This window comes from Cervus canadensis, chromosome 22, assembly GCF_019320065.1.
Source record: "Cervus canadensis isolate Bull #8, Minnesota chromosome 22, ASM1932006v1, whole genome shotgun sequence".
Taxonomy (NCBI): Eukaryota; Metazoa; Chordata; class Mammalia; order Artiodactyla; family Cervidae; genus Cervus; species Cervus canadensis.
In genome coordinates this window covers 1,353,158-1,365,917 of record NC_057407.1, presented here as the reverse complement: position 1 = coordinate 1,365,917, position 12,760 = coordinate 1,353,158, and the positions used below count along the sequence as shown (strand labels likewise).

At 67.5% G+C, this 12,760-nt stretch overlaps 1 protein-coding gene across 1 annotated transcript; it reads left to right on the top strand.

Annotated features, from left to right (window-relative positions):
• Nucleotides 1-4,951: 4,951 nt before the first annotated feature.
• DNAJB8 (DnaJ heat shock protein family (Hsp40) member B8) lies at nt 4,952-5,914 on the top strand. The gene has a single exon (XM_043443188.1). The coding sequence runs from the start codon at nt 5,177-5,179 to the stop codon at nt 5,870-5,872; it is 696 nt and encodes a 231-aa protein (XP_043299123.1). The 5' UTR covers nt 4,952-5,176; the 3' UTR covers nt 5,873-5,914.
• The last annotated feature ends 6,846 nt before the right edge of the window (nt 5,915-12,760 follow it).

Here is a 12,760-nt window from a genome sequence, read left to right as displayed (position 1 = left end):
GAGGATGGGTGGATAGGAGGATGGATAGATAAATGGGTGGGTGGGAGGATGGGTGGATAGGAGGATGGATGGATAAATGGGTGGGTGGGAGGATGGGTGGATAGCAGGATGGATGGATAAGTGGGTGGGTGGGAGGATGGGTGGATAGGAGGATGGATAGATAAGTGGGTGGGCGGGAGGATGGGTGGATAGGAGGATGGATGGTGGGTAGGTGGGTGGATGCAGAGAAGGATGAGTAGATGAGTGGGTGGGTGGGTGAATAGTATGAATGTGGGCACGTGCATGCAGGCTTCAGGCTTCTTTGTTAGCTTTTCCCAAAAAGACCTAGGAAACTGCACAACTTGGAAGCTGCAGAGGCCCGTGAGTACTGGGGGAGCTTCTGGGGGTTGGATTCTCCTAGATGCCTGGAACCAGCTGTGGAAACTGGGATCAGAGCCCTTCCCAGGGCTGCTGCAGGCAGGGGTGGGGAGGGGAGGGCAGCTGCCCTGGAGGCTGGCACACGTTGGAACTTGGGGGGTGGTCCCACATGTGACACCTTCTCTCAGGCTGTAACCGCCCACTGGAGGCTGGAGCTGAGCCTTGGGACCACGCGGCCCACCCCAGGGGTGTAACCTGGGTGGGGATGAGGGTGAGGACGCAGAGACCCGGTGGGCACGTGTCAGTGGCAGGACGCTCCCCTGGAGGTCCAGGGGAAGGCTGGCAGGCCCGAGCCTCATCTGTGCGGAGGCCGTCCTGGGGTGTCTGGGGGGACAGGCCGCCTGCCCTCGCCTGCCCGGTGGCCCCGCTCCCAGCCCACCAGCCTGTACGTCCCTCCACCACTTGCCCAGTACTCCTCGGACCGCCCGTCCACCCCCCGCCTTCACCCATCTGTCCTGTCCTTCCGTCCATCCACCCTGACCTCACCCGTCACCCACACTTCCGTCGTTAACCTACGGCGGCCGGCTCCTCCGCTGTCCGAAGCCATCCTTGCAGCAACCCGATGGGGAAGATGCTATTTCTGCCCCGTTTGACGGAGGAGACCGAGGCAGAGAGGTGCAGTGACCGCCCTGAGAACGCGCAGTGAGCAGACGGCACCACCGTCTGAGCCGACGGGCCAAGCGCTCAGCTTCCCCGTCTGTCCATGCGTCCACTCCTGCCGCTGTCCGTCACTCAGTCCCTGCCCTCACCGGTCCGCGCCCACCCAGCGGCCCATCCGGCGCTGTGGCCCATCCATCCTGGAGGTAATGTACTTAGCGCCCCGGGGCCGGAGGGGAGACAAGGCCTGAGCCGCCCATCTGGCCGGGCGGGGAGTGGGGGGGCCGCCCCAGGCCGGGCGGGGCTGCGTGGGGCTGGAGGGAATTAACCGAGTGACTGCCAGGATCATCTAATTAGGGACGCTAGTGATAAGCAGATAGGATCGGGGGTGATTAGAATCCTTTTAAAAAGCCACTCCATTAATTACGGAGACAGAGAGGGGCCTCTGGCCGCTAAGAATACCAACTGGCTGCCTGGTCGCCCCCCCGCAGCGCGCCCTGGGGCCGCTGTGTGACCTTGGGTGCGCCCAGCCCTCTCTGGGTGTCCCGGGCAGGGGTTGGACTCTGCCGACCAGCAGCTGGTCACCCAAGGGCCTCTTTCTCGCCCTGGGCTGGGGCATAGGGTGGGCCTGAGACCAGGGAGGCCAGGGGCTCCCCAGAGCAGGAAGCCCTGCACGGAGAAGCCTCGCCACCCATGGGCGGTCGAGGCAGAGAGCAGGGTGGTGGACAGCCGGCCAGCGTCGGCTCAGCCCGGAGCCTCAGCGGGTCTGTGGAGGGGTCCGGGCCCGCCGCTCCCATGGTCTCTGCAGACTCTTCCGGCTCCTGTGCCTCAGAGGGTGCCAGTCCAAGCTGGCAGAAGGGGAGCCCCCTGCAGAGAAGGAAGGGACCCCTCTGCATGCAGCCTTCCTCACGGGCGCTCCCCCCGGTTCTTGGCCGCCCTCCATCCTTGGGCCTGCGGCAGCAGGGAACCGAGCCTCCCCGGCCTGTGCCTCCTGCGGTGCACTCTGCTCCCCATGGCCTCCGCCCGTCCCCCGGCTCTGGGGGCCTCAGGCCAGCCCAGAACCAGGGGGAGAACAGGGCAGGGGGCCCGCTGAGGGGCTCGGGCAGCATCAGCGGTCAGATGAAGTTCCTCCGCGGGAGGCCAGTGGAAGCTGAGGGAGCCCCAGGCAGGGTGGGGAGAGGGGGCCTGGGCCAGGGTCGCGTCTGAGGGATGCCCCGGGGTTTCACCACCCTGGGTCCAACGTCCGACTTCGCTGTGACCGCCCCACACTGTGCTGACCGGGCTGTTACGGGGCCTAGGCTCCCACCAAGCTCACACCCCTGTTATCATCGTCAGGGCAACAGGCCAGCATGCACGCCTGCTCCTCCCTCCACACCCGCTCGACAGACACCACCCTCGCACCGGGGTCGTCACCCCACACCCCACCAGCACCACCGCCGCCGCCTCTGACGTCGCCCCCAGCGTCATCATCATCGTTACTGCGGGCGGCGGTCACCGCGGCCACCGTTACTGCGCCGTGACCATGCCCCTCTCACCACCCACCCCCGTCGCTCCCGTTTCCACGGCCTGAGCCACTGCCACGGGGCGGATGGTTACTGACCGTGTAACAGGCATGAAGACGTGGCACCCGAGTTCACAGCCACCGGCAGACCTGGGGCAGAGAGACCAGAGAAGCAAGTCGCTCATGATCACGGTCTGTGGCTCCAAAGCAGCAGCTCTTGAGGGTCACGGGCAGCTGCTCAAGCCCCGGGACAATCTGGGGAGCGCGCCCTGAGCACCTCAGCCCGCTGTCCTGAAGCACGGCCTCCGGGAGGGTCACCCAAAGCTGCCGCAAACCTCCGGGCTGCCCGCTACCTGCTCCTGCCTCCTTCTCCTCCACACCTCGGGCCCCTGCAGACTCCAGCCGTAAGGGGCTCTCCAGGGTGCGATGGAGGCCATGGAGGAGCGTGGCGGTCCCTGCGTGAGTGCGGCCGGCGGGATTGCGGTCTGCAAGGGCTGTTGCCGTCGCCCTTGGTGCTCCTGCTCAGCGCTGCTCCCCCCCGCGTGCCCCCATCCTCATCAGCACCCCGACTATTCCTGCCACAAGTCGCCACCACCATCACCGCCCCCAGCAGGAGCAAGGCCGGCCTCCCCCGCCAGGACCACGTCCGTCTCATCTACCGCAGCGCACTGCCCTCCGCCCTCTGCCCGACCGCGCCTCTCAGGGTGCTGTTGGAGATGCGCGGCCCCTCCTGAAGGACCGCCACTCCCCACTCCGCTGAAAACGGCCTTGCCTGCGTGCCGTGGGCAAGAGTGACATTCGTGATGTCCCAGACACTGTGGGAGGGTCCCCAGTGTCTGCCAGCTCTCGGAGTCGCCTCCCCCCACCCCGAGACCCCTCGGTCTGGGCTCCAGGACGAGACCTGTGTCTTGCAGCCCCAGCAGCTGTCCCGGGGGTGCTGACGAGTAAAGCGGGCTTCCGCCACCAGGAGCCTCCTGTGGGCACGTCCGCTCAGCCCCCGCAGACAAGCCTGCTGAGAACAGGTTCCCGCTGCAGCCACAGACCCCGGGTGTCCCACCTACGGAACGGCCTGCACCCGCGTCCAGGCGTGTGGGTGGGTGGGCTGGGGACGCGGGGTGAGCCGTCCTCTGGGCCAGGGGTGTGAGGAGACAGTGCTTGTCACTCCGGGGTCCCCACGTCTGCTTTCGGCGCCCCCCAGCATTTGGGGTTGGTTAGAACATGCTGTCCCCATGAGGTGTTGGAGCCCAGCACCCGTGAGCATCAAGGGCAAAGGAGCCATGGGGGGGGGAACAGGAAGGGGTGCCGACCAGAAACGGGCACGGGGAGACGCTGCCCAATAGGTCTTGGTGGGCCCGCCGACTCCCTGGGGGGGGGGGTGCCTCCGTCTTACCTGGAGGGGGCGAGGGGCATGGAAACCTGGGTGTTAACGTGCTTGTTAATGCTGCTTCTGGACGCGCCCAGCATCAGAACAAGAACAAAAACCAGAGGAACGCCCCCCGGGCACCGCGGGTTCCTTACTCCCTGCAAAGCGCCGCAGACAGCACTGGGCCGGAGGCCGGCCTCCCTCAGGGTGGGCGGGGGCTACTGCTAGCCCCGGGGCAGGCCCTGCTGTGTTCTCTGCTCCCCCCACCCCCTCCCCCTCCCCCCCATCCCGCTTTGCTCTCAGTGCGTCTGTCTCTCCCAAGGACTCCTGTCATGGATTTTGGACCTGCCCAGGCAATCCAGGGTGATCTCTAATTGTATACGGAGCGACCCTTTTCCCCAACAGTAACAGGAGCACGTTCACAGGGTCTGCGGTTGGCACAGGGGCCACTGTTCAACCCACCGCGCTCACCGACCTACACTTCTTACCAGCCCTGCCTTTCCCACCGGCCCTGAGCGGAAAGTCCCTCCAGGGTGCCGCCCACCACAGCTCAGCACCTCCCTCTCTCACCCACCTGCTCTGTGACCTTGAGTCTGATGCCACAAATCACTGGGCCTCATTCATTCAAGGAACGTGTACTGTCAGCCAAGTGCGGTCCTAGATGCTGACACACCCCTGCCTCTGCGGGGCTCATCTCAGGATCTGCGGGGACCACGGGGCGCCAGCAGAAGGAACTCCGGCCCCGGACCCCACCCGAGCCAATCCCCCACCTCGGCGCCTCACTTGCCGACCACCCAGCCTCTGGGCTCGGTCCGCGCACCCCAGGGATCCTCACTCCCCTCCCTGACCCCCAGGGCCCACCTCCGGAGGCTGGTCCTGTCTCAGCCCCTGGGGCTCAGCCCCGCGGCTCCAAGAGCCTGAGCTCTGAGTGTGGACCCCCAGGCATGGCCTCCTGAGCAGGGCCGGCCAGTGTCCCAGGCCCTGGACTCCACGGGCTGGGCTCTGCCCCGCCCAGGCCCGGTGTCACAAAGGGCCGGGAGGCTCTGCGGGGGGCCTTGTGGCCGAGGGGGGCCCCCCAGCGGCACTGCCCTCCCCTCCCCCCGCCCCTCTAGCGGAGGCGTCCACCCGTCCCCCGCGCTGGTACTATGAAAGGGTAGTCGGCCGGGCAGAGCCGCCCCGGAGCCCCAGAGTCCAGCCAGGGCCCCGCCGAGCGACCCGCACTGCCACTGGTGCCCCCACCCACCGGCCACCCGGGCCCCGGGCCCGCGTCTCCCCGCCGCCGCGCCCCGGCCCTCGGCATGGCTAACTACTACGAAGTGCTGGGGGTGCAGGCCAGCGCCTCCCCGGAGGACATCAAGAAGGCCTACCGCAAGCTGGCCCTGCGCTGGCACCCCGACAAGAACCCCGACAACAAGGAGGAGGCCGAGAAGAAGTTCAAGCAGGTGTCCGAGGCCTACGAGGTCCTGTCCGACTCCAAGAAGCGCTCGCTGTATGACCGCGCGGGCTGCGATGGCTGGCGGCCGGGCGGGGCCGGCTCCCCGCACGGCGGCCCCTTCGGCGGCGGCTACACCTTCCGCAACCCGGAGGACATCTTCCGCGAGTTCTTCGGAGGCCTGGACCCGTTCTCCTTCGACTTCTGGGATGCGCCCTTCGGCAGCGAGCGCGGGGCCCGGGGTCACGGGCTTCGCGGGGCCTTCTCTGCCGGCTTCGGCGAGTTCCCCGCCTTCATGGAGGCCTTCTCCGCCTTTGACAGCCTGGGCCGCGGGGGCGCCGGCCGGACCACCTTCTCGTCCACGTCCTTCGGCGGCTCCGGCTCGGGCGGCTCCGGCTTCAAATCGGTGATGTCGTCCACCGAGATTGTCAACGGCCACAAGGTCACCACCAAGCGCATTGTGGAGAACGGGCAGGAGCGCGTGGAGGTGGAGGAAGACGGGCAGCTCAAGTCGGTGACCATCAACGGCAAGGAGCAGCTCAAGCGGGTGGATAGCAAGTAGGCGCCGCCCGCGCCCGCCGCCGGCGGTGCTCAATAAACATGCTAAGTGAGCTTGCGGGCGCGGTGGCTCGCTTGGGGCACCGGGGGCTGGCGGGGGGGGGGGGGGCGGACGACCGGGGCCCACCTGCGAGGCCTGGGGACGTGTCAGGCGTCCGGCGCAGGTTGACCTCGCCAGGGCGCCGCGCAGGCGCCAGGCTGGCACCTCCTGCGCCTGCGTGCGTGCGGGTCCGTGCGTGCGGGTCTGTGTCCGTGCGCGTCCGTGCCTGTGCGTGCGCGCGGGTCCGTACGCGCCGGTCCGTATGCGCCTGTCCGTGTCCGTGCCCGTGCGTGCCTGTGCGTGAGTGCCTGCGTCCGTGCGCATGTGTCGTCGGGGTCGTGGGGGTCGTGAGGGTCACGACGGCCGCCCGCCTACCCAGTCCACCGAGGGCGTCCGACGCCGGCCCGGGGGGCGCTGCCCGGCTTCAGCATGAAGATGTCAGGCCTCGCCCTCCCCACGAGATCCCAGCAGCCCGGCCGCTGTCCCCCCATCCCCGCCACAGGGCAGCACCCCAAGGTCCCTAGGGGCCTGTGAGTCCCCTCGAGTGCTACAGGGCCCTGGGCAGGGGCACACAGCAGGTGACCTGCTGTCCCTCCAGGCTCAGGCCTCCTGGGTCCGGCCCCGCGGAGCCCGGGGGATGGTCCGGCAGCTGGAGGCCCCCTAACCGCGTTAGCCGAGGGGCAGCAGAGCCCCGTGGCACACAGAGGGTCGCACCGCGGCTCCCAGCCCTGCAGACGGACTGACTTCATCAAAGCCCCCACGACAGCATTAACCACCCGACCTCTGCCCCCGCCGACCTGCTAACTTCACCAATTACCGCCGAGCGCGGTTGCGTCAAGTGGGCCTGCTTAGCCCTGACAGCTGCCTAGCTAATCCAATTACTGGCCAGCAGCCCACCGGCGGGCGCAGGGTCCCAGGGCTGGGTGGTCGCAAGGCACGGGCGTTCACAGACACCCCAAGGACTTCACCTCGGTGTCTCCCCTCGACTCGCAGGCCGGTCGTAGCGGTCCCCTGTTCCAGTCCCTCTGAGTGCATGGAGCCTGGCTACACATCCTCAGCCCCTCTCTGATCCTCAGCCCCTCTCTGCATCCTTGTCTCTGCCCGTAGCACCATCTGACAGACGGCGGAGCTGAAGGCCCGTGGAAGTGGGGCAGAGAGGGGCCTGGGAGGAGTGTTACGGGCTCGGCACAGCCCATGCAAAGGTCCTGAGGCAGGAGATGGTGAGGGCCCCGTTCAGAATGCAGCCCCCACACTCAGCGCCTGCACCGGGCCCACGTCTGCTCGTGGCTCACCTGGACAGTGCCCCAGCCTCCTCCCTTCATCCCGCTCTCATCCCCGCAGCCCGAAGGGTCTTGTGAAAACCTGAGAGGTTCGTGAGACACTCAAAGGAAAAGTCAAGCCCTCGGGGTGGCCGCTGAGGCCCCCACGACCTCCCTGGCCCCCGGTACACTCTGTGCTCCAGCCCCAGCGGTCTCCTTCAGCTCCTGCACACTCGCCAGGGGGACTCTTGCCTCAAGATCTCGGCGCGGGCCGTGCCATGCTGGGATGGCATGGGCCCTGTCTCCTCGCTGCCCCGGGGTCCCTGCTCACCCCACCGTCCCCTCCCTGCAGACCCCTTTCCTGAAGTGGGACTTTTGCACAGACCGACCCGGTTCCTGAAACACCCCTCTCTACCCAGGCTTCTCCTGCCACCACACCCTCGGGGAGACCTCACACCCCCTCTTCCACATGCCGCTCCTGGGCCCCCCCGTCCCTCCAGGCCCCCGACTGTCCCCTACTGCCCAGTGGACATGACGGCATCCCAGCATTGCCCCTCGGGCACCAGGTTCAGTGATGCTGGAGCCTTTACAAGTGAGGGCAGCAAAGGCCTCGGGAGGCACGCACTGCAGCTCACAGGGCAGGTCTTCGGTCTCCGACCACGTGTGGTCTGAGGCCACCTGGGACCCTGAGGGCCTGAGGTCTCCCCCAGGGCTCTGGCTTCTCCGTGGATGGGAGCGGGCCATGTTCTCAGCCCTAGTGAGCACCCCCAGGGTTCCTCCTGTACCCCCTCCCCAAAGACTCTCACTGACCCCCAAAACAGGGATGGCCACTTGCCCCCATTTTACAGATGGGGAAACTGAGGCTCGGAGGCCAAGAGACGTGGACGAGGTCACCCATCCACACTGGAAGCCTGTCTACCCTCCTCCTGCTCCTCTCGCCCTGCGCCCAGGCCTGGGGTGGGGTGGGTGCGGACCGGGCAGCCTCCTGCCTGCCCCCCTCCCCTGGCCAGTCGATGTTATCGCAGCTGATTTAATTTCAAAGACGGATTGAGCTGTGGCGGGAGGGAGAGCAGCTAATCGCAGCCGCCATCTGCCCCGTTGTCATGGGGATGGGCTCCCAGCAATCGCGCAGGGGCTGGACCCAGATAAGGGCACTGCAGTGGGCGGGAGGGGGCTCCGTGGGCAGGCAGGGGCGGGCAGGACGGTGGGGGTAAGGGGGGACCCAGAGACCCTCGAGGGGCAGGGCCTTGGAGCCGGGGGAGAAGCTCGAGGGTGCCCAGGCGGGAGAGCCTGGGAGAGATGAGGTGGTACGGGGGGCAGCAGCGGGACTGATGCCCGCGCGGCTCGGGGTAGGCCTGGTGGGCAACAGCGGTGACAGAGACCGCCCTGTCCAGGGTCCGGCTGAGCCAAACTCCAGCCCTAGTGTGGCCCCCACTGCAGCCCTCTCTGCCACCCCCCCGGGAAGTGCCGGGGTGTGTTCAGACCTCTCCAGTCTGCCCCCTTTGCTACAAAAGGGCCACAGACCCCAGGGTCCCTCCCTGGCCAGGTAGGGGTCCAAGCTAGGTGCAGAGTAGCGGCCAGCGCCCTTGGTCTGGCCTCTAGGACAGTCGCATCATCATGACTCCTGACGTTAGGGATAGCCTCTTCCTGGGGCTGGGGGTGGGGGGCTTTGAGCACCTACTGGGCGCCCGTCCGCCGCACCGCACCCCCGCCTCCCAACCGCCCTGTGCTCTTACAGCCCAGGAAGGAGCCCCACGGCAGCTTCGTCAACAGATGCCGGCCCGCTTTCCCTGGGTCTGGGCCTTGGGTGGCACGGGGACAAGCCGCGGGGCTCTGCTGCCTGCCGCGTGCCGTCCCGGCGGAGACCCGGCCTCGGTCGGACCTGCCCCCACCGGCACAGTCAAGGCCCAGCCCGTCCCCTCCTCGGCCTCTGCCCCTCGGCAGGGACCCCTCCCCGGGAACCTGCTGTGTTGGGGGAGCCCTGGCCCCCGCTCCCCGGGCAGACCTCCTGCAGGCCCTCCCGTGCTGTGCGCCTCTGCATCAGGACTCCAGGTCTGGATGCCCCCGGCGGCCACCAGGCAAGTCCCGAGGACCCTGGGGGGCGCCGTGGGGCCTGGGAGCCCGAGCGCCTGCCCCGGGCAGCCCTGCCCGCCAACCACACCACGCTGTCACCCCCCCCCCCCCAAAGCAGGAACCTGCACCACCAGCGACTTGGGCCCCCAGGCGCCGTGGTTATGCCTGCGGTCACCAGAGCCGCCGGTCAGGAAATCCCTGGGGTCGTGGGGTTCCGGGGTGGCAGCAGGGGTATGTACCAGCTACTTTCCGCTGCAGACGCTGGGCCGCCCCGGGCCACCCCAGACCTGCAACACGCCTGCCCGCCCCTCCCCGCCGGCATGCTTCTGGCTCAGCCGTGCCCACACCCAACGCGTCCTTCCAGCCGTCCTCCTGCAGCCCCAGTTTCTCCTTCCTTGGGATCCTGGGAACCAGCCACTCGCAGGTTGCTGGGTCTCTCCCCCTCAACGTTCAAGAGGCCAGCTCCTTGAAGGCAGGGCTGGTTCCTGCTCCGTGTCCAGTGTACCCAGTGCGGTGGTGATCGCGGGGCCGAGCACATTCTCCCTGCGGCTGGAGGAGACAGGGCGGGTGTCCCGGGGCCCCCGTGGCTCCAGGAGGGGAGGGGCGGGCCGCCTGGGCCCCTTCCCCGCGCTGTGGGATCCTCCGTGCCTGCCCTGCCCCTGTGGCCCTGGAGCCCAGATCGCCCGTCCAGCCCCTTTCCGAAAGCAGAGCAAGGGTGTTAATTGCAAGAGACTGATTCCCATGCTTGTTTTAAATTGATATTTAATTAAAAAGTTAATTATTAATTAGGCTTATTGATTGCCTGCCAGTTGCTGGCTGGGCAAGGCTGGCTGGCAACATCACCCGGCCTGTGAGCGTCTGCGTGTCTCCATGAGCCCGGCCAGCAGCAGCTCAGCTCAAATCCCGCTGCTGGGTCTCCTCCCGGAGGGCCGGCTGGCTCAGGAGCCTGGGTGCTGCCCGACCCAGGGCTACGGGCTGGCCCTGCCCGCTGTCTAACTCCATCCTGGGCTGCAGCCCGGACCCACGGAAGCTGCTCGCGCCTCGTGCCGGACGTGGATGTGATGTCTCCCCCCCCAGGCCTGCCCCGTGCCAGGCCCCTGCCAAGCGCTGGTCCCTCTGGCCTCCTGGCCGCCCACCCAGACCTCTGAGGGCCACCCAGAGTCCTTGCATCATAGACTCTGCCTCCTGTGGGCTCCGCGGCTCTAAGCCCCCTGCCCTGGGCTCAGCCTCGCAAGCCCGCTCTTCCTGGGAGAGGTGAGGGAGGTGTGGGGTGAGTGCTCCCTGCAGGGGGCACACGCCCAGGCCCAGAGGTGGCGGCTCCTGCTGAAGGGACAGCAGCTGTGGGGAAGCCTGGGTCACCTCCGAGGGTCTTGTCCGCTCTGAGATGGGATGGCGGTGAGGCAGGGGGAGCCAGGGGGTCACTGGGGGCCTGTTGAGGGTGACACGCGTGACAGGCGGCCGTGAGCTCGGGTTCAGGAGAAAGGTCAGGAGCGGGTGAGCAGTCACCCCGGTGCCCTCGCCACCACCAGAGACTCGCCGCACTCACTGAGGGAGGACGGGTTCGCACGCCCGCTACGCCACGGGCAGGGCGCCGTGTCATGTCGGCTCTGACGAGCGGAGATCGTTCCGCCTGTGAGTGGACTGCAGTCTAGAGGGAGCGAGGCTTTGACCGGTCATCACGGGAACTGAGACTAGGGGGGTGGGCACGGGGGACAGACAGGACGTGGGGAGACCTGGCTTCATTTGCCCCGGACGTGAAAGTGAGAAAAGGCTGCCCCAGGGCAGACGGGGGTGCGGGTGTGTGCATTGGGCAGCGTGCCCGTGTATGCCATGTGCCCGCCAGCTGCGGTGCCGTGGAGACCGTCCCGCAGACCCGTCTGATGGCCCAGCTCACCCTTGCCCAAGAGCTGCTCTGACCCAGAGTGAGGACGCCTGCAGGACCTACCGGGCACCTGTGTGCATGACCCCTGGAGGCTGACGGACAAGCCTTGCCCGGCGGGGTGAGGGCTGCACCCACACCCCTCTTGTCCCTGGGGGGACGGTCCTCGGCACACCCCTCAAGGTTTCTCAGGGGGCCTCCCCGGGGTCCGTAGCCCGCTGACCGCGGAGCAGCGGCACCTCCTCCAGCTCGCTTTCCCCCTTGCCTGGCCTGGTCCCCCACCGCAGGCTCCCCCTGTTCCCCAGGACCACTTCCCAAGACTCCGTCCTGCACGCAAAACTCATTGCCCAGGCAGATCCGAGGGCCACCGTGCCCAAGGCCCGTGCTGAGCTGAGGGAAGCCCTGTCCGGGGGACTAAGGGCTCCTCTGTGGCCATCCCCTCAGGGCTCCTCGCCCTGAAGTGTGGGGACCACAGCTGTTCTCCTGGGCTCTGGGGCCCCAGAAGTCTACCGGTCAGGGTCCCGGCAAGAGAGGGGTGACACCAGAACTAGCTGGGAGGATCAAATGAAGGGAATCTCGTGGGCGTGGGGACGTCAGACAGCAGGAGGTTGGCGGCCACTGAGGACAGGCCAGCCCTGGGGCTCCCAGGAGATCTGAGACACAACCAGGCCTGGGCCCGGCTGAAACGTGGGGTCCGGAATAACCTTGCACCCGGGGAACCTCAGTCCGCCTGCCTCTTGGCGCCAGAAGCTTGCCGTGTGCCTGGACAACCCTCACCTGCCGTGGGTCTGGCCTGGGCGATCTTGGGCCAGGAGCCCCTCCCCAGGGTCACTCTTACTGCAGGCAGGGAAGGGGTGCAGACAGGGCGCCTGTGTGGCCCCCCCAAGGCCGGTGCCAGAAGCTGGGACAAGACTGGCTCGGACCCCCAGCCACCCTTGAGTGGGCGGGGTCTGGGCCACCCCCTTCTTAGCCCAGACGACCGGCACCCGCTTTATCTCAGCCATCCATCAGGGCCACCTAGACCAACCGGTCCTGCCAGAAACCGGATCTGGGCACGGAGGCCCCTCCCTGGAGGTGTGTTCAGGTGAGCCCCCCCCACCTTCCAGGGTCTCTCCTGCCAGCCTGAGCAGAGGGCGGGGGCCTGGGTGGAGGTGTGGGCCACCCGCCCTGGCCTCCCCCACCCTCTCCCTGTGACAGGCAAGAGGGGGTCTGGGCTGGGACTGACGCCCCTCTCCCGGCCACCAGAGCTTGGGTGCAGGAGGGTGGGGTGGGGGCTGGACAGACCCCGAGGCACCTGGGGACGGGGTCTCATCTCCATTTGTCAGTCACATCAGGACCCCTGACGTGCAGGGTCTTCACCCTCCTCAGGTGGCCCTGGAAGGCGGCGTGCCGATGTTCCCGCCTCCAGACAGGACACAGAGGTCAGTGCCCAAGGTCACACGCGGCAGGAACGCCCTTTGAAGATGAAGTCCTAGGAGTAAGATCTCTGGACCAGAGCTTCCTTGGAACTACCCGCGTGATTGGGATTGACAAACTCAGCGTGGTTGGGGTGCCCTCGGGGACGCCCCTGGGAGGGGGCCCTGCCCACTGCCCGGCTGGGCTGCCCGGGAGGACCCACTCCTCTGGTGGAGGGTCCCAGAC